This window comes from Perognathus longimembris, unplaced genomic scaffold (genome assembly GCF_023159225.1).
Source record: "Perognathus longimembris pacificus isolate PPM17 unplaced genomic scaffold, ASM2315922v1 HiC_scaffold_5663, whole genome shotgun sequence".
In the NCBI taxonomy this organism is placed as follows: Eukaryota; Metazoa; Chordata; class Mammalia; order Rodentia; family Heteromyidae; genus Perognathus; species Perognathus longimembris.
The window spans coordinates 61,953-88,334 of NW_025961115.1; the positions used below are offsets into that span (position 1 = coordinate 61,953).

The 26,382-nt window shown below is 45.6% G+C and overlaps 1 protein-coding gene and 1 pseudogene across 1 annotated transcript; one reads left to right on the forward strand and one right to left on the reverse strand.

Annotated features, from left to right (window-relative positions):
- Window positions 1-10,060: 10,060 nt before the first annotated feature.
- LOC125345439 (microfibril-associated glycoprotein 3-like) lies at window positions 10,061-17,220 on the forward strand (the record flags this gene model as incomplete). Its single annotated transcript, XM_048337596.1, has 4 exons — window positions 10,061-10,096; window positions 10,485-10,659; window positions 15,095-15,874; window positions 17,147-17,220. Coding segments are annotated over 4 exons (1,065 nt in total), but the record flags the coding sequence as incomplete, so codon positions are not given.
- LOC125345437 lies at window positions 11,175-11,718 on the reverse strand (annotated as a pseudogene).
- Window positions 17,221-26,382: the final 9,162 nt, after the last annotated feature.

Genomic DNA, 26,382 nt, shown 5'->3' on the forward strand with positions numbered 1-26,382 from the left:
CCCTGCAAGCCAAAGTGAGGGCACAGCTGGGCTTCTACTTCAGTCTGTGAAAGCAGAGGGCCACCTACAGAAACATTTGCCACAGGGCCCTACTGTGCTGCAAAGCTAAAGGGCCAAGGCAACTGTTTGAAAATACTCTGGAAGAGAAGAGAAGAGAGCACACTCTTCCAGTCTGGGCTGGGCAGGCCAGGTGGAAGCCAGGAGACTGACCTCCCTTCTGTGCCCCGAGTGGAACGGGCGCTCTCCTAGAGCCGGTGGCATGCAAGCGGGAGCAGTGCCCACAGCGCCATCTCACCAGCGATCACCGTCTCTGAGATGTGGACTTGGGACGCTGGAGGTCCAGGGCCATCGCCAGAATGGTTCTGTCCCCATTCAAGGCAGGACATACCTGATGATGAGTTCCAAAGAGAAAACCTCTAAGCCAGGCACCCGTGGCTCACGCCTGTAATCCTAGAAACTCAGGAGGCTGAGATCTGAGGATGAAGGTTCAAAGCTGACTCAGGCTGGAAAGGCTATGAGACTCTTATCTCCAATTAACTACAAAAAGCCAAAAAGTAGAGCTACAGTTGAAGTGGTAGAACACCAACCTTGAGTGAAAAAGCTCAAGGACAGTGTCCATGCCCTGAGTTCAAGGTCTAGTACTGGCACAAGACAGAGAGAGAAAAGTAGGAAGGAAAGCAAGCAAGCAAGCAAACCTGCAAGAGATAAGGAAAGGAAGGAAGGAAGGAAGGAAGGAAGGAGGGAGGGAAGGAAGGAAGGAAGGAAGGAAAGAAGGAAGGAAGGAAGGAAGGAGAAAGGATGGAAAGAAGGAAGGAAGAAGAGAGGGAGGAAGGGAGGAAGAAGGAAGGAAAGGAGAGGGAGGAAGGAAGAAAGGAAGGAAGGAGAGGGAGGAAAGAATGAACGAAGGAAGAAGGAAATGAGAAGGAAGGAAAGGAAGAAGAAAGGAAGGAGAACAAGGCTTTCCTGTGGGCACCAGAAGGCCATCCCATCCCTGCTGAGGACTCTGGAAATCAGTGCATAGCATGCAGCCCAGGGAGGGGGACTTAGACGTGTCTGTATCCGCTCCTGTCACTGCTGACTGTGGACAGCTCTTGGGTCATTAGCTCTGCAGCCCTGAGGCCTTCTGGGCACATGGGCAGAGTCAGCTTTGGTGACCAGATGACAACTTCGGGCATGGAAGTGGAGGGGCTGGCAGGCACAAGGGAGGAGGAGAAGGGTGACAGTTCCAGCAAGACACACAGCCCAAGCCTTCAGCTCCTCATCTGTGGAACTGGGGGATGAAAGCGACAAGAAGTAGGAGCTGGGCACTCATGCCTGAGGTATTAGGTAGCTACTCATGAGGCTGAAATGTAATGATCAAGGTTAGAAGCCAGCCCGTGAAGGAAAGTCTATGAGACTCATATTTCCAAAAAGTCAGAAATGGAAATGTGGCTCAAGTGGCATAGCGCTTGAAAGAAAAGGCCAAAATGAAAGTTCAGGTCCCTGAGTTCAAGTCCCTGTACTGGTGAAAACCAAAAATGTGATAGAGGAAGGGGCATGACACTTTCAGCCCCAGCTCTTCAGGAAGCTGAGGCAGGGGGATCACTTGAGCATGGAAGGCAAGATCAGCCTGGACAGCATAAAGAGACCCCATCCCCCCGTAATGGAAAAGTGAGAAGCTCTGTCTCCGGAGATGACTGAGACCTAGTGACAGACCTAGTGTGCTTAAGAGTTGGACACCAGGGCTGGGATGTAGCTCAGTGGCAAAGTGCTTGCTTAGCAAGTGCAATGTTCGATCCCCAGTACCAAAAAAGAAAAGACAAAAAAAAAATGCAGTTAAAGAGTTGGACACCAGCCATGCTCCACTGTTTACCTGACAAGTATTTACGGAGGGCCTCATGCTGCCAGGGCCCGATTAGCAGCTCTTTGCCCTGTGGGACAACCAAGTAACAACAAATGACAAGCGTGGCAGGGTTGAGGAAAGCCAGATGGGCTGAGGGTACAGACACTCCAAAGGAAGCATCCATTAACCTTAGGAAGGTACCATGATGCAGACCTCTTCCCTGCCCACTGGTGTGTTGGGGAATCAAATAGAAAGGATGGCCAGTTGCTAGTGGCTCATGTCTGTATTCCTATCCACTCAGGAGGCTGAGATCTGAGGACTGTAGTTCATAGCCAGCCCAGGCAGGAAAGTGTCCCGACCCGCAGGACATCAACAGGGGAGACCACCTACGAGAGAGAATGAAGGGAAAGGGAGACGCAAAGAGGACAGCAAGACAAATGGGAGTCTGTTCAAGCTGCCAATTTATTTTGATTTTTCACACACTTATATACTCTTAAAGCAGGAGAGGGCAATCTTGGAGCAGGAGGGGGCAGTTCTTCAGCACCTGTAGGAAGTTGGCTTGGGGTAGCAGGACGTTGGCAGGGTGAAAAGGTTACTGGTCATGCTATAGGGGAGAGTTGCTAAGTGACCTGACCACAAAATGTTCCTATACACTGGGTCCTACCTGGGTTGCTAAGAGACTTGACTGTAGGACGTTCTGGTAGGTTTATTCTCAAGAATTATCTATTATTATTGCTCTATGAACTGGGCCATCTAGTGCAACCAAGGTGGTGCTGAATCAATGGTTGGTTTCTTAGCATGTTTTCTATGGTGGCTTCTAGCCAGAGGCTCAATAGCATGTTTTCTATGGTGGCTTCCAGCCAGAGGCTCAAGTCAGGGTCTCGGTCCCTGACATCTCCTCCCTTTACTTTTATTTAGGACCAAGCAAGAGCTGAGGAGACTTAGAGGGGCGACAGGGGCTCCATCCCACAAGGACATTTTCCTGGAGGCGGCATCAGGAACCGTGGGCGTCCCCTCGGCCCCTGAGCTTACTGGAAAGGCGCAGTTTTGAGTGGGGGCGGAAAGGGATTTCTGCGCAACCGCCATGCAATGGAGTATGCCGCCGGGGTACTCAGGCTTATCGGAGGACTCCACCGAGTCCTTACCTCGCACAGTCCTGGCTGTGCCCTCTTTGCTCCTCAACACTTGAGCCCATGTCCCAAGCACATTAGCATCCCCGCCTGAGATTTGGGGAATGTGCAGGGGGGCTAGGGGCGATGCCCCTGTCCTCTAGGTCTAGCCGATGATAATGGACCTGAATGCGCTTCTCCGAGCTTTCTCTGAGCTGTGTTTGAACAAACCGCTTTAGTCGCGAGAAGGCCCATGGTCCAAAGGTTAAGATGATAATTAGGCCGACCAGTGGTCCAAGGAGGGAGGGAAGCAAGGTGGTGAGCCACGGAGAGGTGGAAAACCATGTTTGAAACCAACCAAGCTCCTTTTCTCTTCTCGCTTACGCTTCTCTAATCCTTCTCTTACTTTGGCCATGCTATCTCTAGCGACCCCGGTGTGATCAGTATAAAAACAACATTCTTCCTTGAGGGCCGCACACAGGCCTCCTTGCTGGAGGAACAGCAAATCTAACCCTCGGCGGTTTTGTAGGACAACCTCAGAAAGGGACGTGAGAGATGTTTCCAGGGCGGAAATGCCTTTCTCTAGTTGTTCTATATCCTCATCTATGGAGGCCCTAAGTTCAGAATAATGTTTATTGGTTAAAACCATGGACGCTATGCCTGTCCCTGCCCCTGCGGTTCCTAATCCCAACAGAACAGCTAAGGTGATGGTTGAGATAGGCTCTCGTTTTTGTCTAGGGAGGGACATCTCTTGGGCTGGTACACCTTCCCACAGGGCAGAAAACTGTTTCTGGGAGTAATATGTTAGGCGAGGAATAACTTGAACTAGAATACAGAACAGCGGGGAAGCAGCCGTGTTAAGCTCTAGGGAAATGCAAGGAGTTAGGCCATCGGTGCAGGCCCACCAGGTGTCGTTGGTGGGAAGGATGTATCCGGAGGTGTCTGTGCTGTGGAGAAAATCAGTGGTGTTACAGAAAGGCTGCAGGTAGGATGAGGGTTTGGCTCCTGCAGTGATCAGGCATCTGCCCTGTCCCGTAACCTGGGAGAGTGTTAATCGGGACTCAGGTGCTTGTTGCCACCTGCAGTCTGCAGGGTTGGAGGTCCGGGAGTAGGGCAAATCGACTGCCACTCCTTCATAGAAGGGAGGGGTGGAATGATAACATAGCCAACAGGGTCCTAGATCTGATCGGGTGGCGTTGAGGACCTCATAGGTCTTAGTAATGAGGTTGGTAATAGTATCCTGGGTGGAGAGGGGTGGAGGGGGAAAAGTAGGAAACGTAGGTAAAGGTAAAAGAGACATGGATGAATTGTTGGGAGGGTTGGCAGGTAGGGCAGGAAGAAAGGGCTTTTGAACAAGCACATTGGGGCCAACAGCCACAGGGGCATGAGCGTTAACAGGCTCCTTTTGGAGTTTGATGGAAAAAAGGAACCCGGTATCATAGCCCGATTGATACAGGCGCAGGCCCCAAGAGTATCCGGCGCTCCAGCCGGTGGCCTCTTTACCTGCCTCAGTAAAGGAAATTTTGAGTGGGGTGCACCACCCTTTTGTGGTAGAGCTGGCCTTGCAATTGTCAATAGTAGAAAGCCAATCACCCCCATATGTATAATTACTTTTAACAACAATATAGTCCCATGAGGAGCTGGGCTCCCAATATGCAGAGCCTGATGTTTCACATCCCCATGCCTTGCAATAGAAATCATCACGGCCACCACAGCTATAAGTGGTTTTGCGGGGGCGATGGAAACCTGGGCAAGTATAAAAGGAGTGTCGAGCAAGGAGGGACCTTCTAGCATAATTAGTCCCGACTTCCGAGGGAGAAGCTGACGCCCCTGACTATCAGTCTTGGAACGGCACTCATTTGCCCAATGAAATCCTCGTCCGCATCGGGGGCAGAGAGAATTGGGCAAAGGGCGTGGAGTAACACCTGGGGAGGGCATGGTTGGAAGGGCTGTAGTTTCCCGGGGAGACTGCTTTTGAGGACACTCTCTGGAAAAATGACCAGGCTGTTTACAGGTAAAGCAAAGGCGATTTTGTGAAATGCCACCAGAGGGGCGAAAATTGGCTGCCTTAAGGGCTGCCCCAATGGCCAATCCAATAGCATGGGCGGAACCGACCCCCGCGCAGAGGCGGACATAATCAGAAAGGGTGGCTCTCTCCCGATGGGGGCGAAGGGCCTCTTGGCAAGCCGGGTTGGCATTTTCGAAAGCAAGGTGTTTAACGAAGGTACTTTCGTTTTCCCCGGAGCCGAGCAGCCTCTCTGCCGCATCATTAAGGCGGGAGATAAAATCACTATAGGGCTCGTCTGGTCCTTGCCGGACTTTTGCCAAGGAAGTGGTGGCGGAGCCCTTTTGAGGGAGCCGCTTCCAGGCCTTAAGGCCTGCCATTTGAATTTGTGTTAAGAGTCCCGGCGGAAAGGCCGCCTGAGTTTCATTTTTATCATAAGGAGCCGTGCCTAGAAATTTGCCAACTGTCCAGTTTTGGGAAGTAGGGCTCTCGCTGTTATGGCGGGCTAGTTCCCGAGCCTGTTCAGAATAATCAGTCTTCCACAGAACAAAATCTCCCCCAGAGAGGGTGGCACGGGCAATAAAATGCCAATCATTAGGAGTGAACCATGTCTCACTCTGGTTTTCAATCAAGGCCAATGTAAACGGAGCCGTGGGTCCGTATTGACTGCAGGCGGCTTTGAGACGTTCAAGAAACCGAAGGTCTAGCCTTTTGTAGCGCTGGCCGTGGCCAGTAGTGGGCTCTTCACCCGTTCCTGTATCAGGATCGTCCTCCCCGCCCTCAGCTGGGTTTTCCTCCTCCCTTTCTAGGGGCGGCGGGGAATCTTCTTCCTCAGACTGAGAGGGACATTGAGTCTGACTGCGGGTGACCGGGAATGCCAGGTGGGTCTGAGCTTTTGTCTTAAGTGGAATGGTTTTAGGTTGTTTATTTTGTAGTGCCAGGTCAGAGAGTTCCTGGTCTAGGGACCGAAGTTCCTTTAAGAGACTCAGGTGCTCGCGGCGCGCCTCCAGAGTGGCCCGCAACTGGCGGATGCTGTCAAGGAGGTTTGAAGGGACCGGTATGGCGATAGGAAGAGAGCCATGGTGCCCATCAAGGAGCGGGCCGCAGAATGGGTGTTTTGGGGGGAATTTGTATGGTGGCGGCTGGGAAAATTGGGGTCTTGGGTCCTGTTCGAGGCTATCAGGGTTATGATAATGAGCAGCCTCCTCCTCTAAAATGGCGGCGTTGCCAGGGTCAAGGGGTTTTGGGCCCTCAAAGTCTGCTAAGGAGGGATAAATTTGTTTAGGCGCGGAAGGCACTGTCCCCTGTTCCATATCTGACAATTCTACCACTGAGGGTGGGCCCTGAGAGGAAGCTCTGGAGGGGGGTCTACTCTGTTTCATAACCTCCTCTCCTTGGGAAATAACTGACTGAATATCGGGGGCAGGGGTGTGGGAGTGGACTTTTAAAATGTCATTAATTAAGTTCCAATAAGAAAATGTAACCACAGGCACCTTTTCCGGGCCGAAGGATCGATAATAGTCTTTGAGACAATCCCCCACATGAGCCCATCTTTTTACATCTATTGTTCCTTCCTGTGGAAACCATGGACAACAATCATCTAAGCAATTAAAGAAAACTTTTAAATCTTTTTTACGAACCCTCACTCCTCGCGTCTTGAGTGGCTCCTTGATGCCCCTGACAAACTGGTCATGGGCTGAAATGCCCTGTCCCATGGTTCAGCGATCTGCCTAAGCCGAACTGCGTCCCTGTCACCGTTTCTCACCTTAATAGGTTTCTCTTGTGGTTGGGCCGGGTGCTCCCAAAGAGAATGATGACCACCAAGCGCTTGGATCTTCCGACAGGGACGTTCTCGTCTCGTGAGGGAAGGTCGTGCCCCACGTTGGGCGCCAGTTGTCCCGACCCGCAGGACATCAACAGGGGAGACCACCTACGAGAGAGAATGAAGGGAAAGGGAGACGCAAAGAGGACAGCAAGACAAATGGGAGTCTGTTCAAGCTGCCAATTTATTTTGATTTTTCACACACTTATATACTCTTAAAGCAGGAGGGGGCAATCTTGGAGCAGGAGGGGGCAGTTCTTCAGCACCTGTAGGAAGTTGGCTTGGGGTAGCAGGACGTTGGCAGGGTGAAAAGGTTACTGGTCATGCTATAGGGGAGAGTTGCTAAGTGACCTGACCACAAAATGTTCCTATAAACTGGGTCCTACCTGGGTTGCTAAGAGACTTGACTGTAGGACGTTCTGGTAGGTTTATTCTCAAGAATTATCTATTATTATTGCTCTATGAACTGGGCCATCTAGTGCAACCAAGGTGGTGCTGAATCAATGGTTGGTTTCTTAGCATGTTTTCTATGGTGGCTTCTAGCCAGAGGCTCAATAGCATGTTTTCTATGGTGGCTTCCAGCCAGAGGCTCAAGTCAGGGTCTCGGTCCCTGACAGGAAAGTCTGTGAGACTTTTATCTACAATTAAGCAACAAAAACTGAAATTGGAGCTGCTGCTTAAGTGGTAGAACACCAGACTTGGCCTTGACCAAAACGAAACAAAACAAAGAACTCACAGGGACAACCCAGACCCCAAGTTCAAACCACAGGATGGACACAAAAAAATTTTTTTAAAGTAGGAAGAAAGGATGCCTTGGGACTCTAGAAGGTCCCAGAGCAGGGAGGAGGTCACACTGTGGCCTGAGGCCAAGAGAGGGGATAGCACTCCTCTCTCATATTACCCCTGGAAAGTCTTGTTATTAATAGTATTGCTATAGAAAGTAGAGGAGGGTGGGCTGGGAATGTGCCTTAGTGGTAGAGTGCTTGTCTAACATACATGAAGCCCTGGCTTTGATTCCTCAGTACCATATAAACAGAAAAAGCTGGAAGTGGTATTATGGCCCAAGTGGTAGAGTGCTAACCTTGAGCAAAAGCTCAGGGACAAAGGTGCTGGTGGCTCACATCTGTAATCCTAGCTACTCAGGAGGCTGAGATCTGAGAATCATGGTTCAAAGCCAGCCCTCAGCAGGAAAGTCCACTTGAGTCGCTTATCTTCAATTAACCACCAGAAAACTGGAAGTGGTGGTGTGGCTCAAAGTGGTAGAGCACTAGCCTTGAGCTGAAGAGCTCAGGGACAGAATTCAAGCCCCACTGACGACTTACAAAGAAAAAAAAAAAAGAAGAAGCTCAAGGACAGTGCCCAAGCCCTGAGTTCAAGCCCCATGAAAGAAAGAAAGAAAGAAAGAAAGAAAGAAAGAAAGAAAGAAAGAAAGAAAGAAAGAAAGGAAGGAAGGAAGGAAGGAAGGAAGGAGGAAAGAAGGGAGGTAGGGAGGGAAGAATGAAGGGAGGGAAGGAAAGAAAGAAAGAAAGAAAGAAAGAAAGAGAGAGAGAGAAAGAAAGAAAGAGGGCAGGGAATATGGCTTAGTTGCAAGAGTGCTTTCCTTGTATACATGAAGCCCTGGGTTTGATTCCCCAGCACCACATATATGGAAAACGGCCAGAAGTGGCACTGTGGCTCAAGTGGCAGAGTGCTAGCCTTGAGCAAAAAGAAGCCAGGGACAGTGCTCAGGCCTTGAGTCCAAGCCCCTGGACTGACAAAAAAAATTTTTTTTAAAAAAATCTTTAATCTTTAGAAAGAGAGAAAGAAAGAAAGAAAGTACTGGGGTTTGAAATCAGTGCTTCATGTTGCTAAGCCCAGTGCTCTACTGCTTGAGACACACAGTCCTTTTCAATTTCATTATTTTTCATATAGGGCCCTCTTTGTTATTGCTGTTGTTTTTAGTGTTGATACTGGGGCTTGAACTCAAGGCTTTTTGTTCTGTTTGGCTTTTTTCTCAAGGCTGGTGAGCTTCCATTTGAGTCACAGCTCTACTTCTGGCTTTTAACTAGTTAATTAGTGATTAGAGTTGCACCAACTTTCCCATCCTGACTAGCTTCGAACCATGACCCTCAGATCTCAGCCTCCTGAGTAGCTAAGATTACACGTATAAGAAGCTAAGATTACACATATGGGCCAGTAGCACTCAGCTGGAACTGGGTCTGTGTTTGAACTTGGGGCCTTACACTTGCTTGATGGGCATGCTACCACTTGAGTCACATACCAGGTCACTTCTTAAACTTGAATGTATCCTAAGAAAACTGTATCCTATGAAAACTACAATTGCAATTTATTTTTTTATTTTTATTATTATTATTATTTTTTTGGCCAGTCCTGGGCCTTGGACTCAGGGCCTGAGCACTGTCCCTGGCTTCTTCCCGCTCAAGGCTAGCACTCTGCCACTTGAGCCACAGCGCCGCTTCTGGCTGTTTTCTGTATATGTGGTGCTGGGGAATCGAACCTAGGGCCTCATGTATCCGAGGCAGGCACTCTTGCCACTAGGCTATATCCCCAGTCCTTTTATTTTGCTTTTTATCCATGATATTTGGTTCTTTTAAATTTGTGTGATAATCCTGCCTTATATTTTTTTATTTGCATTTCTACCAACTGCATACTTAGGCTGCCATTTCCCTTAGCTAATTTTACTAGACTTTGAGCTGGAAATTTGGCCTTCCTACATGCTTTTAAACATACTGTTTGTCTCAATTCTGGAGAAACTCCTAATGGAAAATTCCTCTAGGACGTTTGCCAAAGAGGAAGGTTTTATAGCCTGAGAAGGCACTATCTCTATTTATGTAGTTAATACAATTTTGTTTCTAACATTAAGATAAAAAAATCCACCTCAGGTGTATCTGTATTATTCATACTTAATTTATATATGCACTGGGATTACACCAATTTTGAACTCCACAATTATGATTATGACGAACCAGTTGATTTCCATTATTGATACAACAACAGATGGTAATGGTTCAGGTTGAATTAAAAAGATCATTAAGCTAAGTATTTTAGCCTTCATTGGCTCCCTGATGCATAGAATTTGTTAGTGTGAAATAGAACCATAGCATTTCTGAACTAGAATTGTCCTTAGAGGATGCTTCATTTGACAAATAAGAGAGCAGAAAGCCCAGAGAGAAGGCTGCTTGCCAGGGCTGTACAGCTGGAAGCAAAGCTAGGCCCTGGAGCCTCACGCCTATTGTTTCTCAATTCATTGCTGATTCTACTACCATCTCTGTGTAAGATTTTTGAGATACTCTTCTCTCTGATCACTGCCTGATGTCAGCCCCAATTATTCTAATCAGGTTCATATCTATTTATTTCTAGAACATATAGTTTCACCCTATTATAAACCTCACTTGGTTAAACCTTTTATCTGGCTTTCTTTTAGGTTCATCTCAACTTACCTCTTTTCAATCTTGAAGTTTCCAAGATATACTTGGATCTATCTTTTTTCCTTTTTTTTTTTTAAACTTCTCTACCAAGCAGTGCATCTTCAATTGTGCCCTTGTTACAGCAGAGCTGCTTTTGTGTTTCCTAAATCCAAACAAGATTTTTTGTTGTTGTTGTTATTGTTGTTTTCTCTCCCATGAAGCCACATTGTTGCTTATTCATTTTAGTGGTGATTGTGCCAGCTGCTTTTGTTGGGAAGATGTCAATTTCAACCACATGGCTCTCCCAGAAGCAAATTAGACATCTGACGCCTCTTTTCCCCCAAGCTTTGAATTCTCAGCAAATTCCCACTCAGGTGATGGCGTCATCATAGCCAAAGAGGGCACCAGCATTTCTATGGAGTGTCTTCTCACAGTCGGTCCCCATGAAGATGTCCATTGGTACAACTCAAAAGGACAACAGCTGGATGGCAGAGGCAAAGTAATTGTGTCAGGCTATAATGTATCAATGTATCGGACTCCTTCATATTCTTTATTTTCAGACACATGTAGCAAGAAAACTCAAAAAACATGATGCCAGGATGAATAGCTTAAAGCTTCTTTTTTTTTAAACTTTATTATATGTTTAATTCTATTATGAACACAATTGTATACCTGTCTTGATATCTTCATGGGGGCAGGCGGGGACCAAATGATGACACAAAGATGGCTTAAAACAGATTCCATCAGGATGTTATAAGTTTATGTATCAACAATGAAAGAATTAAAAACAGCTGATGGACTGGGAATATGGCCTAGGGGCAAGAGTGCTTGCCTTGTATACATGAAGCCCTGGGTTTGATTCCCCAGCACCACATATAAAGAAGATGGCCAGAAGTGGCGCTGTGGCTCAAGTGGCAGAGTGCTAGCCTTGAGCAAAAGAGAAGCCATCGACAGTGTTCAGGCCCTGAGTCCAAGGCCCAGGCCTGGCAAAGAAAAAAAAACAGCTGAAAGGCAGCATGTATGAGAGGTTGATGTTGCCGTGTTGGTATATCTGCTGTGGAATTCTAATGGCATGGACCGGTCCTTTTCTCAGCCCAGGGTGTGACAATACTAGTAGTTGGGAAAGGCTGGGTGTGGGCCCCACTTCTTGTCTTCAGCTGGGACTGAGCGATGTCAGCCAGTGCGCTCTGGCTCTTTTCCAGAAGCAAGTCTCCTCTATAAACAACATCTTCCAGACAGGTAGCAGTTTCGTGGTTCTCTTCCTCTAGCTTGTACAAGCTAGCAGCCTGTAATGCAGCTGTGGATTCTTCACTGGGTAAGGAATCTATCAAAACATCAATGTCTTTTGCTGTCCGGGAAATCAGTGCAGCAAAAAGCTGAGCATATTCTTCTGTTGGGTTAGCTGGCTGGTCTTTGTTAATTGCTGATTGAATGTTATTAAATGAAGCTGGCAGACCACACTGTTACAATACTCCAATGGCATTACAAAACTGATCTGCAAGCGAGTTCACCGCGTCTTGGAGCTGCGTGAGGCGGTCCGCCATGTTGTTCCCACCAGCCCGCTTAAAACTTCTTGAAAGGCCCCAGAATATTATACCTATTAAAAGGAACAAAGCAATTATTTAACCAGAAAGGGAAAAAATGTATTAAAAAATAGTTATAAATGTAAAAGGTCTTTCCAGGATGACAGTGAGTTATTTTCCTTCCTCGTTGGAAGTTTGGTTTCCTTCTTCATGGAAGTTAAATGAGGGCAGCAATGTACAGTTGTACAGTCAGCATACTGTTCAGGGCCAGAGGTGTCAGCTGCATGTGTACGTACATCAAAGAGGGATTTGGCTGGACTTTTAAAAAGAAAAAAAAATCCAGGTGCTGGTGGCTCATGCCTATAATCCTAGCTATTCAGGAGGCTGAGATCTGAGGGTCACAGTTTGAAGCCATTCTAGGCAGGAAAGTTGATGAAACTCCTATCTCCAATTAACCACCAGAAAACCAGAAATGGCACTGTGGCTCAAAGTGGTAGAGCACCAGCCATGAGGAAAAATACTCATGGACAGCACTGAGCCCCCAAGTTTAAGCCCCGTACCCGACCCAACGAAAGAAGAGTAATAGGTTCTAAAAGTCCTTCCAGCTCATGTGTACACGTGTGTGCCTCTGTGTGTATGGGGGGGGGTTGTATGCGTCCATTGGTACTAGGGCGCACACTTTTGTTTGGCTTTTTTGCTCAAGGCTACCTACCACTTCAGCCCTTGAGCCACAGCTCTAGTTCCATCTTCTTGCTGGTTAAATGGAGATTAAGAGTCTCATATACTTTCCTGCCTGGGTTGGCTTCCAGCCAGAATCCTCAGATCTCACCCCCCTGCGTAGCTGGGGTTACAGGTATGAGACACAAGGACCTAGCTGCTCATTTCTTTTCTATTCCATACTTTACTTGAAAACAGGGAAGTTTCTCTTCCATTTTTTATTCCTCAGTCTTAAAAATTACATGAACATGATAATCAACTAAGATTTACTTTTTGATAGGTTTTAATTTTATTATATTTGTGGAACTGTCAATTAGTAATCAATACTAGAATGATGTTTATAATGAGTACTTAAACTATAATGTCCCTCAAAAGGAGTTGCCATGAAAAGCCAGAGGTGGAAATTCAATTCTGGGATCTCTACAAACTAAACACCCTGGAAAAAGCCACCTTATTTTTTTTTGGGGGGGGGGGCAGGTGGTTCAGGGCTTGAGCACTGTCCCTTAGCTTCTTTTGCTCAGAGCTAGCACTCTACCACTTGAGCCATAGTGCCACTTCCAGCTTTTTCTGTGTATGTGGTACTGAGAAATGGAACCAAGGACTTCATGCATGCTAGGGAAGCACTCTACTACTAAGCGACATTCCCAGCCACCACTATAATTTTTGTTTGTTGGTTTGCTGGCAGTGTTTTGCTAGAAAGAGCCTAGCCCCTTGAAATATAAAGGATGTCAGTTATTCATATTATCTTGGAAACTACTAGAGGAGGTAATTAGTAATTCCTTCTTTGGTATTCATACACAAAGGATAAGAGATGACACACAGCTCCTAGCATGCATGAGAAAACTAAGGGGCAGCACCAAGGCCCTGAGTTCAAGTCTCAGGACTGGCACATGGAAAAAGAAAATGTATCAATCCTTTTAAATAAGATTCCCTAGAATGGTGCCCAGAATGTGTATTTCAAACATTATTTGGAGTTCCACATTTGAACCTACCACACTATTACCCCTTTCTCTCCCTTCTGTAGGATAGCCTGAAGAAACACATCTGAGACTTGAATTATTCAATGTGACCATTCTAGACTGCTGCATAAACAAAGCCTTATGTTAGGACAAAACCTGCCAAGCTCAATGGCAGTTCATTTTCCTGGGTGTTTTGTGTTTGTTTGTTTTTTAACTTTGAAAACCACTAACATCGATCATTGGTGCTTTCAGCAACAGCCCTGGAAAATTGTATTAAGTTTTATGAATCTCAAGCGCGAGGAGTTTGAAGAGCATGTCAGTCTAGAGTAAGGTTCATAAATCTTGATCTAATATCCGCAAGTGAGCTGGAGTTTCCATGATGGTCATTGTGCCCTGGTTGATTAATGGAGTCTATGGAGTTCTTTGATTCAAAGAGCATCGTTTCATAGCTCTGAGTTCAGAGAACAGAACCTTATAGGATAATGGCTGTAGTTATAGGTACATATTTTCCCCTTTTTTGCATTAATGAAGTGATAGCTACTAAAAAATAAATCTAGCTTGAATTTAGCTCAATTTTGATGGGCACAGTCCAGAGTACATATTAATATGTCCATCCCTAAAATAATTCAGACCCATAGACCCTTGATGAAAGCTTTCTCTTTCCTTTTTTGGGGGGGGCCAGTCCTGGGCAGTGTCCCTAAGCTTCTGTGCTCAAGGCTAACACTCCACTACTTATGACACAGCTCCACTTCTGGATTTTTGTGGTTAATTGGAGATTAGAGTCTCACAGAGGGCTGGAAATGTGGTTTAGCAGTAGAGTGCTTGCCTGGCATGCATGAAGCCCTGGGTTTGATTCCTCGGCATCACATAAACAGAAAAGGCTGGAAGTGGCACTGTGGTTCAAGTGGTAGAGTGCTAGCCTTGAGCAGAAAGAAACCAGGGACAGGCTCTAGGACTAGCAAAAACAGAAAAAAAGTGCATTGTAAAAAGTGAGCAAGCCAACACAGTCACAACTAAATAAAAATAATAGAAATTATAACCCATCACTCCAGAAATGACCATTGTTTCATATTTCTGAAGTATGGTATATGCTTTATATTTCTAGAGTGTATCTTAGTATCTTTACAGGCATAGGTTGTGGTATACACATATATGTGAAAAAATGTTTTAGAGATTACTCATTGAGTATCAAGTACTGCTTAGACACACCTGTCTCCCTGACTTCTTTTTTTTAATTAGTCATGAGGCTTGAACTCAGGGCCTGGTGCTGGGCACTGTCCCTGAGCTCTTTTTCTCAAGGCTAATGCTCAGCCACAGTACCACTTCTGATTTTCTGTTGGTTAGCTGGAAATAATAGTCTCAAAGACTTTCCTGCCCAGGCTGGCTTCGAACCATGATCCTCATATCTCAGCGTCCTGAATAGCGAGGATTATAAAGCCACCAGCACCCAGCCTGAAACACTTTTTATGTCTAGCAGTAAAAAGGAAATGATGACATTTATTAGTGTCACAAAGGAAGATCTTGATTTTTTTTAAAAATTCCAAGCTAATTAAATTCTGGCAGTAGATATAATGTGTGTGCGTGTGTGTGCGTGTGTGGTTTAAACAGTGGAATCTAACCAATGCATTAAATGGCTTTTATAAAAAAGTGGGACACTGAAGAGGCCATTTGCATGTTAATTGATTTTTTATGCATATATCTATATCTTTTAATTCTGTTGGATTTATCAGGTGGAAAATGGCTGGTTTCTGATCAGTTTCTAAACATCACCAACGTAGCCTTTGACGATCGCGGGCTGTACACATGTTTTGTCACCTCTCCCGTGCATGCCTCCTACTCTGTCACCCTCCGTGTGATCTTCACCTCCGGAGACATGAGCATCTGCTACATGATCGTTTGCCTCCTCGCCTTCACCATTACGCTCATCCTGAACGTCACATGGCTGTATATGATGAGCAGCCATCTCCGCAAGACCGGGAAGGCCATCAACGAGTTCTTCAGAACTGAAGGGGCCGAGAAACTCCAGAAGGCCTTTGAGATCGCCAAGTGCATCCCCATGATCACTTCCGCCAAGACTCTGGAGCTCACCAAAGTCACTCAGTTCAAGACCATGGAGTTTGCTCGCTATATCGAAGAGCTGTCCAGAAGCGTGCCCCTCCCACCTCTGATTCTCAATTGCCGGGCATTTGTGGAGGAGATGTTTGAAGCCGTGGGAGTGGATGATCATGATGACGTGGGGGAAAGAATGAAGGAGAGACCTGCCTTGGATGCCCAAGGGGGCATCTATGTGATCAACCCAGAGATGGGGCGGAGTACCTCCCCAGGAGGAGATTCGGATGATGGCTCTCTCAACGAACAAGGCCAAGAAATAGCAGTCCAGGTGTCCATCCATCTCCAGTCAGAGACCAAAATTATCGGCACGGATTCTGAAGACAGCAGCCACCCCGATGTAACAGGGTCTGCGGAATCCAGCTCGAACCACAGAGACAGACAGACGAACACTCCAAGCTGTGAGGCCACTTGCTACCAACCACAGCGGCTCAGGAAAGAACCTGCTTCTCAAAGTAACTTTTCTTTTTCACCAAAAGATGACTGGGATTTTCCCCTCAAATAGGAAGCACATCAGAGTATGAATTGCCAAAAATCTTCATAAAACTGTGGCATCCTTTCTGACATTTCTTTGTCATTTTCCCTGAGCTTCCTTAAGCAACACATGTTAAAGATTTAAAGGCATCCAAGCAATAAACAGGTTGGGGGAGAAAAAGGCACAATTATCCTGCTCAGAGGTAACTTACCCTTCTGTTGACATGTGAGCTTTTCCCACCAGTAAGATGAAAGATTTGAATTTGATGAGATCTAAAGTTAGTTTCCTTGCCCATAATTTCTTACCTTTAAACTTTATATAACCATCTTCAGCACATCTCTTGAGTAAACTTTCCCTAGAGTTTTAGTCCCTCGTTGTGGAAAAGACCAAACTGAGACTTTCTTCTATGTTCTAATTTAATCTACATCCATGCATATCACACAGAGGTATAGATACTTTTTCAGTGGTCTGCCACCTTAAAACTTCTTGGTGGAGCACATGACTGTGTTATATGTCAGCTCCTCTGCCTGTGATGAATAATGGATTTTGATATTCTATTAATACTTTCTCAGACCTTGTCCTTAAAAAAAAATACTGGACTCTACAAGTGGGTTGTGTGTTTAAGATCCCGTTCTAGGATAAAACCCATATTCCTTTTCAAACTTCTATCGACACTCTTGCCCTCCTTGGTCTTAAAATGGTGCTAAAGGTTGCATGCCTGTGTCTTTGCTTGTTTTCTTTATACGTTGATGGTTTGAGTGGGCTCCCGAAGCGGAATTTTGAGGTAGGACTGCTTTTGTGGGCTCCCTGGGAAGCACTTACCTGAACTAAGGTTAGACGAATGAGTTTGGCCTATTATTGTGTTAAAGTACACACATGAATCACCTAGACATAAAGGAGGAGAAAAATGATGGATGAGACCACCCCGTTCTGCTCTGTGCAATAAACACCTCAGGTGGCATTATTTGCCTGCCTGAGATCTGATATCATAGAATTGTAAATACTCTCCAGGAAGCTTGCTGCCATGAAAGTTTAAGAGCTCGGCTGTGGGGCTCCATTTGGCACTTCATGTGGCTTCATTAGGTTCCTGGTTATGGAAGCATTACTTGAACCTGTGTGTCTCATTGTCAAGACTCACCAGAAGTGATACCAGTGAGCTTCCACAGCCAGATGATAATGCTGCCTTCTCTGTCTCAAGCTGTTTCCATGGAAACCTCCAGAGACAAACAAAAGCTACCAATCGTTTTCGCCAAAGCTTGCCTTGGCTCCTAGACATTTATTTCTGTAAGGAAAATCGTTTTCATACACATGGTTATGAGAACAAGGGCTCTTTAGCATATCTTAGAGCATAGGACACTTTAATTCCCTTTCCACCCTGTTTCTCTGATAATAGTAATGAGAAATCGTTAAAATACCTTGTGGAAGGGTAGTCTCCTGAATGGTCCTCAGATCTTCAGTTACTGAACTCCATTCCTGCCCTAATCTAGCAGGTTTGAGGTCATTTCTTGGGGCCTATTAACAGGAAAGGTTTTTACTTCTTGTGTTCTCAGAAGGGGTGTCAGTGTTTAGAACCCTAAGGTAGAACACATAATGATCCAAGTGCTAGAAAACAGTGCTGTCGTAAAAACAAAATACTGAAAACAATCTATAAGCTTGCACAAATAGTATTGCATTTAAAGTTAAGTGTAGGCTGCTCCACTGTATCCTTCATATAAGTTATTTTAGAAACATAATTGTAGGTACTAGGTATGGTGGTACATGCTGTTATCTTAGTACTTAGAAAGAGTAGGTTCAAGGTCAGCCTGAGCAGACTTTTTGTCTCAATCAAAGGGGAAGTTGATGGGAATATTACTCAATAGTAGAGTGCTTTCCTGTTATGCTTAAGGCCCTAGGTTCAAGCATCAGAACCAACAAAAATATGTATATAATTGATGGTCATTCTTCCAGGTTATAGTGCCACTAAGTAAGTTAGAATTAATTAGGTGTTGGTTGTTACTTTGTAAAGGTAGTCTTTGGTCGTTGTTCATTTCTTTGTTCTTTTGTGCCAGTACTGGGGCTTGAACTCAGGACCTGGGTGCTGTCTTTGAGATTTTGTGCTCGAGGCTGGCCCTCTGACACTTGAGCCACAGCTCCATTTCTAGCTTTTTGGTGGTTAATTACATGTAAGAGACTCCCAGGTGTTCCTGCCCAGTCTGGCTTTAAACCTCAATCCTCAGATCTCAGCCTCCTGGGTAGCTAGGATTACAGGCACAAGCTACCAGCACCTAGCTATGAAGCTAGTTTTTAAGAAAGGGGGGGAGAACCACCACCACTTTAGTAACATTTAACCCATTCTCTTTATATGTATCTAGCAGTTTCATCTTCTTGTAAGAGCCTTGATCTTTGAACTTGACCTCTGAATTAGTCTTTTGACAATAACTGCTGTAATTATATTTTTACCTTGCTGAATTTTATAATAAACAAATGCCTGCTCCCAACAAAATGTATTTAGAATAAGTCTTTTATCTCATACATAAATTTTGCATTTTCGCAGGACCATCCTTAAGTGAAATAGTTTTGTGAAATAAATTTCGCCAAAACTGACACTTAAATATCTTCCTATCTGTATAGATTGCTTATACACAGACTCTTTGAGTTGATCTCCTAACACTGCTTATGGTCAGTTTGATAACTGCCTGTCCTCAGATGTGCATCTGTTATAATGGGTTAATTCTTTGTTTTCCGTTCCCCCTTTTTATTGAGGGGGGGAAGGGGACTAGGACTTGAACTCAGTACTTGATGCTTTCACTCACTGGATAGCACTCTACCAAATGAGCCACATATCCAAGCCCCTTCTTCTTTACTCTTTCTTCCTCTCCTTCCCTCTCATTCTTTCCTGACAGGGTCTTACTGTGTAGGCCAAACTGGCCTTGAATTCAAGATCCTCCCATCACAGCCTTCCAAATGCTAGAACTACTGATGTTCTCCAATCTATCTGGTTTTAGAGCTTACTTCTTGAGTCAGGCCCCCTGAGGTTTCTATTTCCTACTCACCACTTTCATATAAGCTTTCAAAAGTACTAACCTGAGGGCTGGGAAGGTGGCTTAGAGGTACAATGCTTGCCTAGCATGCATAAATCCCTGGGTTGAATTCCTCAGCACCACATACACTGAAAAAACCAGAAGTGGTGTTTTGGCTCAAGAGGTAGAGTACTAGCTTTGAGCACCCAGGGACAGTGCTCATTCCCTGAGTTCAAGCCCCAGGACGGGCAAAAAGAAAAAAGGAAGCTAGCTGCACAAGTGTGGTACAGGAATTCCTGAACCTCCTCCTAGGGCAGATCACATTGGGAAAACCACTGGAGCAGTCACAACCAGTGCCATACAGCACAGGAGGAACCTGGCATCCAGAGAGAGCCTACCAGCCTTCTGTTGGAGGCCCTGGGGGCTGGGGCCAGGAGGGGAGGGCCAGTGTGACAGCTATGGGAATGGCTCTTCTAATAGTAGTGAGACTTGCGTAGACACACTGGCAGCCTAGAGAAACTGGCAGTCACGGAACAGGAAGTGGAGAGACAATCAGAGGGTAGCCATACCACAAAACACGCAGCGCATACCTTCCAGAATTCATAGTTGTTTTGCTCAAGGCTAGCAATCTACCACTCAAGCCATAACTCTACTTCTAGAGCTTTTGTCAATAGACGGAGATAAGAGCCTCGTGAAATGTTCTGTCTGGGTTGGCTTTGAACCGCAATCCTCAGATCTCACTCTCCTGAAGTAACTAGGATTACATGTGTGAGCCACTGGTGCCTGGCTCAACACTTCCTAGTGGATACAATTCCATTTCCAGTCCTGTCACCACACTGCCTGTCCTGGTAACTACAGCGCTGTTCTAGCCATGGTGTGAGCTAGTGATCCCGGCCTAGCAGCCACATTATGCTCCACTCAAGGATGACATCGGCAGGCTAGAATATTTCTTTGAATAGATACCACCCAGGTAGGGGCAATTATGACATGTGGAGAGGAAGAGGCTGAGCTGGAATCTGTCAGTCCCTTGAATTCTGAAGCTCATGAGATCAGAAATAGACAGCAACTAGTAGCACGGCATTCTAGAATGCCCTAGGGAAGACCACAGGAGCTCCCTGAGGAAGGAAGCTCATGTACATGAACAGAGTAATTGTGTGAGATGGGGATCCATTGAGCCCCCTGAAAGACGAGACAGCCCGGCTCATTATCCATGGAGTTTGAAACTTCCAGAACACAAAATCTGCCCATGCCTGGCAGCAGCAATTTTCTCCAGGGAAGGGTAAGATCTGATCGCAGTCATGGTTCTGAAACAGGTGAGTGAAGAGCTTCCTAAGGACAGCTTGGCTAATACCCCATCTAGTGGGAGGTGAGAGTGGAAGGGAGCCCCGAAACTAGAGAGGGAAAGCTGGGGGTCTGGATATCACACTGGCCAGAGTTCACAGCAGGCCTCCTGTCTGAACTTCAGCATCACAAACAACCTGATACTTTGAATCCAACTCAACCTACATACCAACCTACCAGTGTGCCTGCCCTCCCCTCTCTCTGTGTCTGTCTCTGCCTATCTCTGTCTCTGTCTCTGTCTCTCTCTGTCTCTCTCCCGCCCCCCCTACATATTCCTGGCACTGTGATTCTTCCAGTGATGACCAAACATGGAGAAAGAGTAAGAGATGGCTATGCCAGCAACATGCCCAGTCTAGACTGGAAACCTACTTTTTACATGGGAACAAATTCTCAAGATCAGAATTGGCCACAGGCAATGTTTGGAATATTCTGGAATTACAGAAAACTCAATGGTTGCTTATTTGGCCCATTAACAATAGGAATATCAGGAATATCAAGTTAGGTTTGGGGGCGGCGGGGAGGAGGTGTTTATTTGCTTGGTCCTGACATTTGAACTGTCCCTAGCTTTTTAGATGAAGTAAAGGTGATGTACAAAGTGGTTACAGTTACATAAGTAATGACTACATTTCTTTTCGAACAGTATTGCCCCCTCCCTCATTTTCACCTACTTACACACACACACACACACACACACACACACACACACACACACACACACACACACACCTCTCCTCTCCCTATTTCTGTGGAGTTCATTGGAGATAGGAGTTTCGCAGACTTTCCTGCCTAGTCTGACTTGGAATTGCTGTTCTCAGATCTCAGCCTCCTGAGTAGCTAGGATGACAGGTGTGAGCACCGGCAGTCCGCTTCACACTAAGTTTTAAGAATGACATGTCTTCACATCTCAAACCTCAGCATCAGGAAAACCTTCACTGTAAATAAACCTGGTTAACCTGTGAGAACTTTCAATCATAGCACCCAGTGCTTTGGACAGAAGATAAATTCGCTTGGTGTGTCCTGGTCATTATTGTGATAAATTCAGAAACACTGTAAAGGGAGCTCAAACTCAGCTCAAGAATCCACAGAAGAAAATGTAGGGAGACACTGAAGAAACAGCAAACGTCGTGCAACTTTTTACTGAGACCGTGAAAGTAGGGTACTTCTGTATATTCTGTATGGACCATGACCTTCATATTTGTGTATGTACTTCCCACCTCTGTCATCCTGTATATTCCTTGTAAACAGATGATGTATTTTATATCTATTTGACTGAACCCATCACTCAAAAAAAAATCTAATGACCTTATGTCTGTTTCAATTTGTCTTGACTCTATCCAGATGATTTATCTATAAGGCACCAACATCCTATAAGATCACTTTAATCACATGAGGGATTTTCCAATACCATGTTTCACAAGCATGCTGTCTAGTTCTATTCCCATTGGTGGGGGTGTGGGAGGGATGGGGAGGACTGGGGGGATCTCTGCAGTAAATCAGCAAATGAGTGTCCCCTAGCCTTTCCTGATGATGAAATGAACAAGAGAGGCAGGATTTGGGCCTACTTTAGGTCTAACAGGCATAAAGCCCCCCTTTTTTTTTATAATAATAGTAAAAAATGTACAAAACAATGGCAGCTGTTACCTGCTCCCTTTAGTTCTTTCTGGGAGAACAGAAGTGGTCACCTCTAGCAACCTCAAACCCTTAGGCAACCAGCTCAGAGGGAGGTCTCTTAGTATTCTAAACTATGGAGATTTCTCTGGGTCTACAATGGGTGAGCTTGGGGCTTCCTTTTAGATAAGCTTCCCATCTTAAAGTGTCTAGCCTTTACAGAGGTTTGTGAAGTTTTTACCATTTCAAAGGAGTGGGGAGGACACTATTACTCATTAAAGAATAAAAGGGCAGGAAAGTATTTAACGTAAACAGTATAGTTTATTTGGAACTGAAAGGAAAGCATTGAAAGAAAGAGAACCCTGGCCCTGGTGGCTCCAGCCTGTAGTCTTTGCAGAGGCTGAGACCTGAGGATCCCAGTTAAAAGCCAGCCCAGGCAGGAAAGTCCATGAGACTCTTATCTCCAAGGAACCAAGAGAACACTGGAAGTGCTGCTGTGACTCTAGTAGTAGAGCAGTTAGCCTTGATCTGAAGAGCTCAGGGACAGTGTCCAGGTCCAGAGTTCAAGTCCCACAATAGGCAAGAAAAAGGGAGGGAGGGAGAGAGAGAGAGAGACAGACCCACCACCGGGAGAGCAGACTGAAGGGGAGTTAAAAGTCCTTTATATCTTCACTGATTAATAGTCCAGGCTGGTTGCATCTCTTGGTCTCTTCGACGTGGGCTCAGGAGAATTGGCTCAAGAGCTTGACCTACAAGGAATTCTGTTCGGGGAAGACTCATAAGTATTCTTTAAAAATTTGTATTAACACATACTAGTTGTGCAAAATAATGGTTACATTATGACACTTTATGCATGTATAAAGGAGGGAGGGAGGGAGGGCGGGAAGTAGGGAAGGAGGGAAGTAGTGAGGGAGGCAGGTGTTATGCCAAGTCGCGAAAACCACCACCAAGAAGACCACCGAGACTCAGACATTCTGAAATGCAAAAGCAAGGCAAGGCTTTATTTAAGGGAGCTGCAACTCGGGCCTCGTCCTACCCACCAACACAGCGCAGGTTAGGAGGGAGCCCCGAGCTGTGATTAAACAGGGCTTATAAAGGCAAAGAACAAGGTTACAACAATCAGGTGTTCAAGCAAGCAAGATTAGGACACAGGTACAAATCTGATTGGCTCAGGGTTCGATTCTAAAATGGGGTTCACGTGGTAAAATGGGGTTCACATGGTAAAGTGGGGTTCACATGGTAAAGTGGGGCTGACTTCAAAGTCTGGCACTTCATTTCCCCCTTTTTCTTTTTGGTTCCTTGGGAGCCAATCATGGCTCCATTCTGTCCATTTCAATGGCTTGCATGTCTAGGGGATGATATAGAGATAAGGCATGGGCCAATAGGGCCCAAAATAGTAACCAAATTTCTTACAAGTACAGTTTCTGTACCTCTGTTTTGCATGCCTCTAGTTTATCCTGCCTCACCTTCCCCAAAACAACTCTGGTCCCTCGGTTTTAAAGGGGGGCTGATGGGTGAAGATCATCCATCTTCTGTAACTTCTTCAGGCTGACTCAGGGGCGTTGACCTTACCTAGCCAGGAACCTATAACCTTAGTCTAGTTTACCAAGGGACTGCAGGATTACTGCAAACTGAAAATTAACTTTCAGCTATACAGACTTACCATTAGCTGTACAGTGGTTAGTACCCAAATGTAAGCAACAAAATAATACATAAACTTCTCAACTGTGCTCTAAGGGTCGGGTGGCTATACCCGTATTCCTGAGCAAGCCCAAAACTACCTAAAATAAGGGGGTCACTTCACTTTGGAGTGAGCTGCCAAAATAACATCAACACTAGCCAGGGTAGTAAGGAAAGAAGGCAAAAAGAAAATTATAACAATATTCAGTCTAACTTTCTTTTCTTGAGGCGAAGGCGAAGTGGCTGAGTCGGGTGCTTGGAGACCTCCCATGTTCCACCACGGTAGTCATCGTCCAGGGCAAAAGGTTCAGCTGGCCTGGCGTGGGAGCACTGGACCCAAGTGGTGATGCCATCTACCTTAAGGGCGGTGGGAGTAGTCAGTAGCACCACGTAGGGTCCCTTCCATCGTGGTTCTAAGGATTTGGGGTTATGCCTCCGGACGAACACCCAATCTCCTGGCCTGAATAAATGGGGGGTAGGGACAGAAGCAGAATCATATACTGCCTTAAGTTGGGGCCACATTTTCTTGTGCACGAGCTGCAAATAATCAAGTTTACACAAAAATTCAGTATCATCCAAATCAGCAAGCAATTCAGTCTGAAGGCTAGGGATAATGGGCGCAGGGTACCCGTACATTATTTCAAAAGGAGTAAAGCCAAGCTGATAGGGAGAATTTCTTACTCTAAGCAGAGCAAAAGGAAGGAGTGACACCCAGTCTGCGCCAGTCTCTAAGGCCAATTTAGTTAAGGTCTCTTTTAGAGTCCGATTCATTCTCTCTACCTATCCTGAACTCTGGGGTCTATAAGCACAACGCGATTTCCAATCCGTCCCCAGTGCAGCGGCTATTCCCTGACTTACTTTTCAGACGAAAGCTGGTCCATTGTCCGACCCAACGGTGGATGGGAAGCCATACCTGGGTAGGATTTCTTCCTGAATCTTCTTAGCCACTACATTCGCGGTCTCATGCTTTGTTGGATAGGCTTCAACCCATCCTGAAAAGGTGTCTACAAAAACTAGCAAATATTTGTATCCAAATTTTCCAGGTTTAAATCTACTTCCCAATACAAGCCTGGCCTATTCCCACAGAGGCGAGCTCCTTTAGTAATCTGTTGATTGGGGGCATTGGTGAGCTGACAGGCCTTGCAATTTTTAACAATATCTTCAATAAGTTGATCTCCTTGTCTAATTTTCACTTTGGAGTGTCGGAGGAAGTCCTGCATTTGTCGGGTTCCCATGTGAGAAGCTCAGTGGATTCTCTTAAGGATCCCCTTACCCAGCCCTTGTGGCAGGATAAGTTTCCCTTCACAAGTTTTCCACCAGTCATTGTTTCCTTCTCTGTCCAAGGGTTTTGTGGGCCATGGGAATTTTCTTTATCCACTCCAAGCCTTCTTGGAAATACTGGGGCACAGGAGGCAAAGCTCGTGGCCCTGGGTCTACTAAAAGTCTGTTCCCAGGAACTCTGACTTGTCTGGCTGATTTAGGCACAGGGATTTTCAGCACAGTCTACGTGCATCTGACAGCCAACGCTTGTTCTCTTTTAATATGAAGCCCAGATGGGTGACTTCAGGTTTACAAATTTGTGCCTTTTAACATTGTAGTTTGTAAAACCTTTTTTTCCTGACTGGATGGGGAACTGATCTCTGATGACCTAAAAAAATTACCTTTGCAGGCCTTTAACAGATCTCAATAAGGACACAATCTCAGGTCTACAAGCTTTCTTTCCTGAGCAGATGTATCAGCTTAAAATTCTCACTGCTAGTCAGAGCTTTGAGTAGATGCGGGGGTTGAGATTTTAAACTATCCTCTCATTTGACAAACTTACCCTTACTAACCACTTTCACAGATGACTGGCAAGTTCCTGCCCAGTAGACAGACATGGGCATTGGAAAGGCATGCTTATGAACTATTCTTCTAGGACTTCCCGGCTTTGATTAACTTTTAAAAGGCCAAACGGGATTGACTCTAGGATCTGACACCATCTCTGCCATCCAAGCAGCAGCTTACTGCCTCTGGATGCTCCATCACTTTTGTCCCAGGAGGAGTGACTTTCCACTGGACTTGGACTCAGGGCCTGAGCGCTGTCCCCCAGCTCTCCAGCTCAAGACTAGCACCCTACCACTTTGAGCTCCACACAACACCGTTCCCAGCACTCTGCTGGCTGATTAGAGACTAGTCTCTCACAGGGACCTTTCTCTGCCCGGGCTGGCTTCGAACCGCAGATTTCACATCAGTGAGTCTTACAAAAGTCCACTTTACTCCAATTAGAAGCAACAAGGTGGTCCACACAGAAGTAGTTTTTAAGCATGCTCTCTTACCTGGAACCTATTAAGGGCCAGTATTAGATCTTGACAAACTTATAGAAATCACCTGTGCTTCTCTGTGGGCCTGCTCCTGGAAACGGTTACAAAAAACATACAAAGAAGCTGGAATGGCAATTAAACATTTTGGTAGCCATAATCCTCCTTTTCTCACTTTGCAATAATTATTTAGGACAATTTTACTTCCAAATTTGTTATCTAGAAATGTATTCGTGATTTCCAAAGCCTTTTTACAAAAACACAACACTTTAGCTTTTATCTGCATCGGAAAAACTGAAGCTCACAAGCATTCTGAAACCAGGTGTCACCCTTTGCCTATGGGCTGCTTGTTTCAAAAGAGCCTCTTTTTTTTCTTCAGTCCCAGTTACTACACGGCATGAAGACCTTTGAATTTTTCCTTAATGCAAGAATTACAATTAGAAATACTTATCCATTCAGCTTTCCAATATATTAGTGAGAAACATTGGCCCATTTTGCAATTTCTTCCT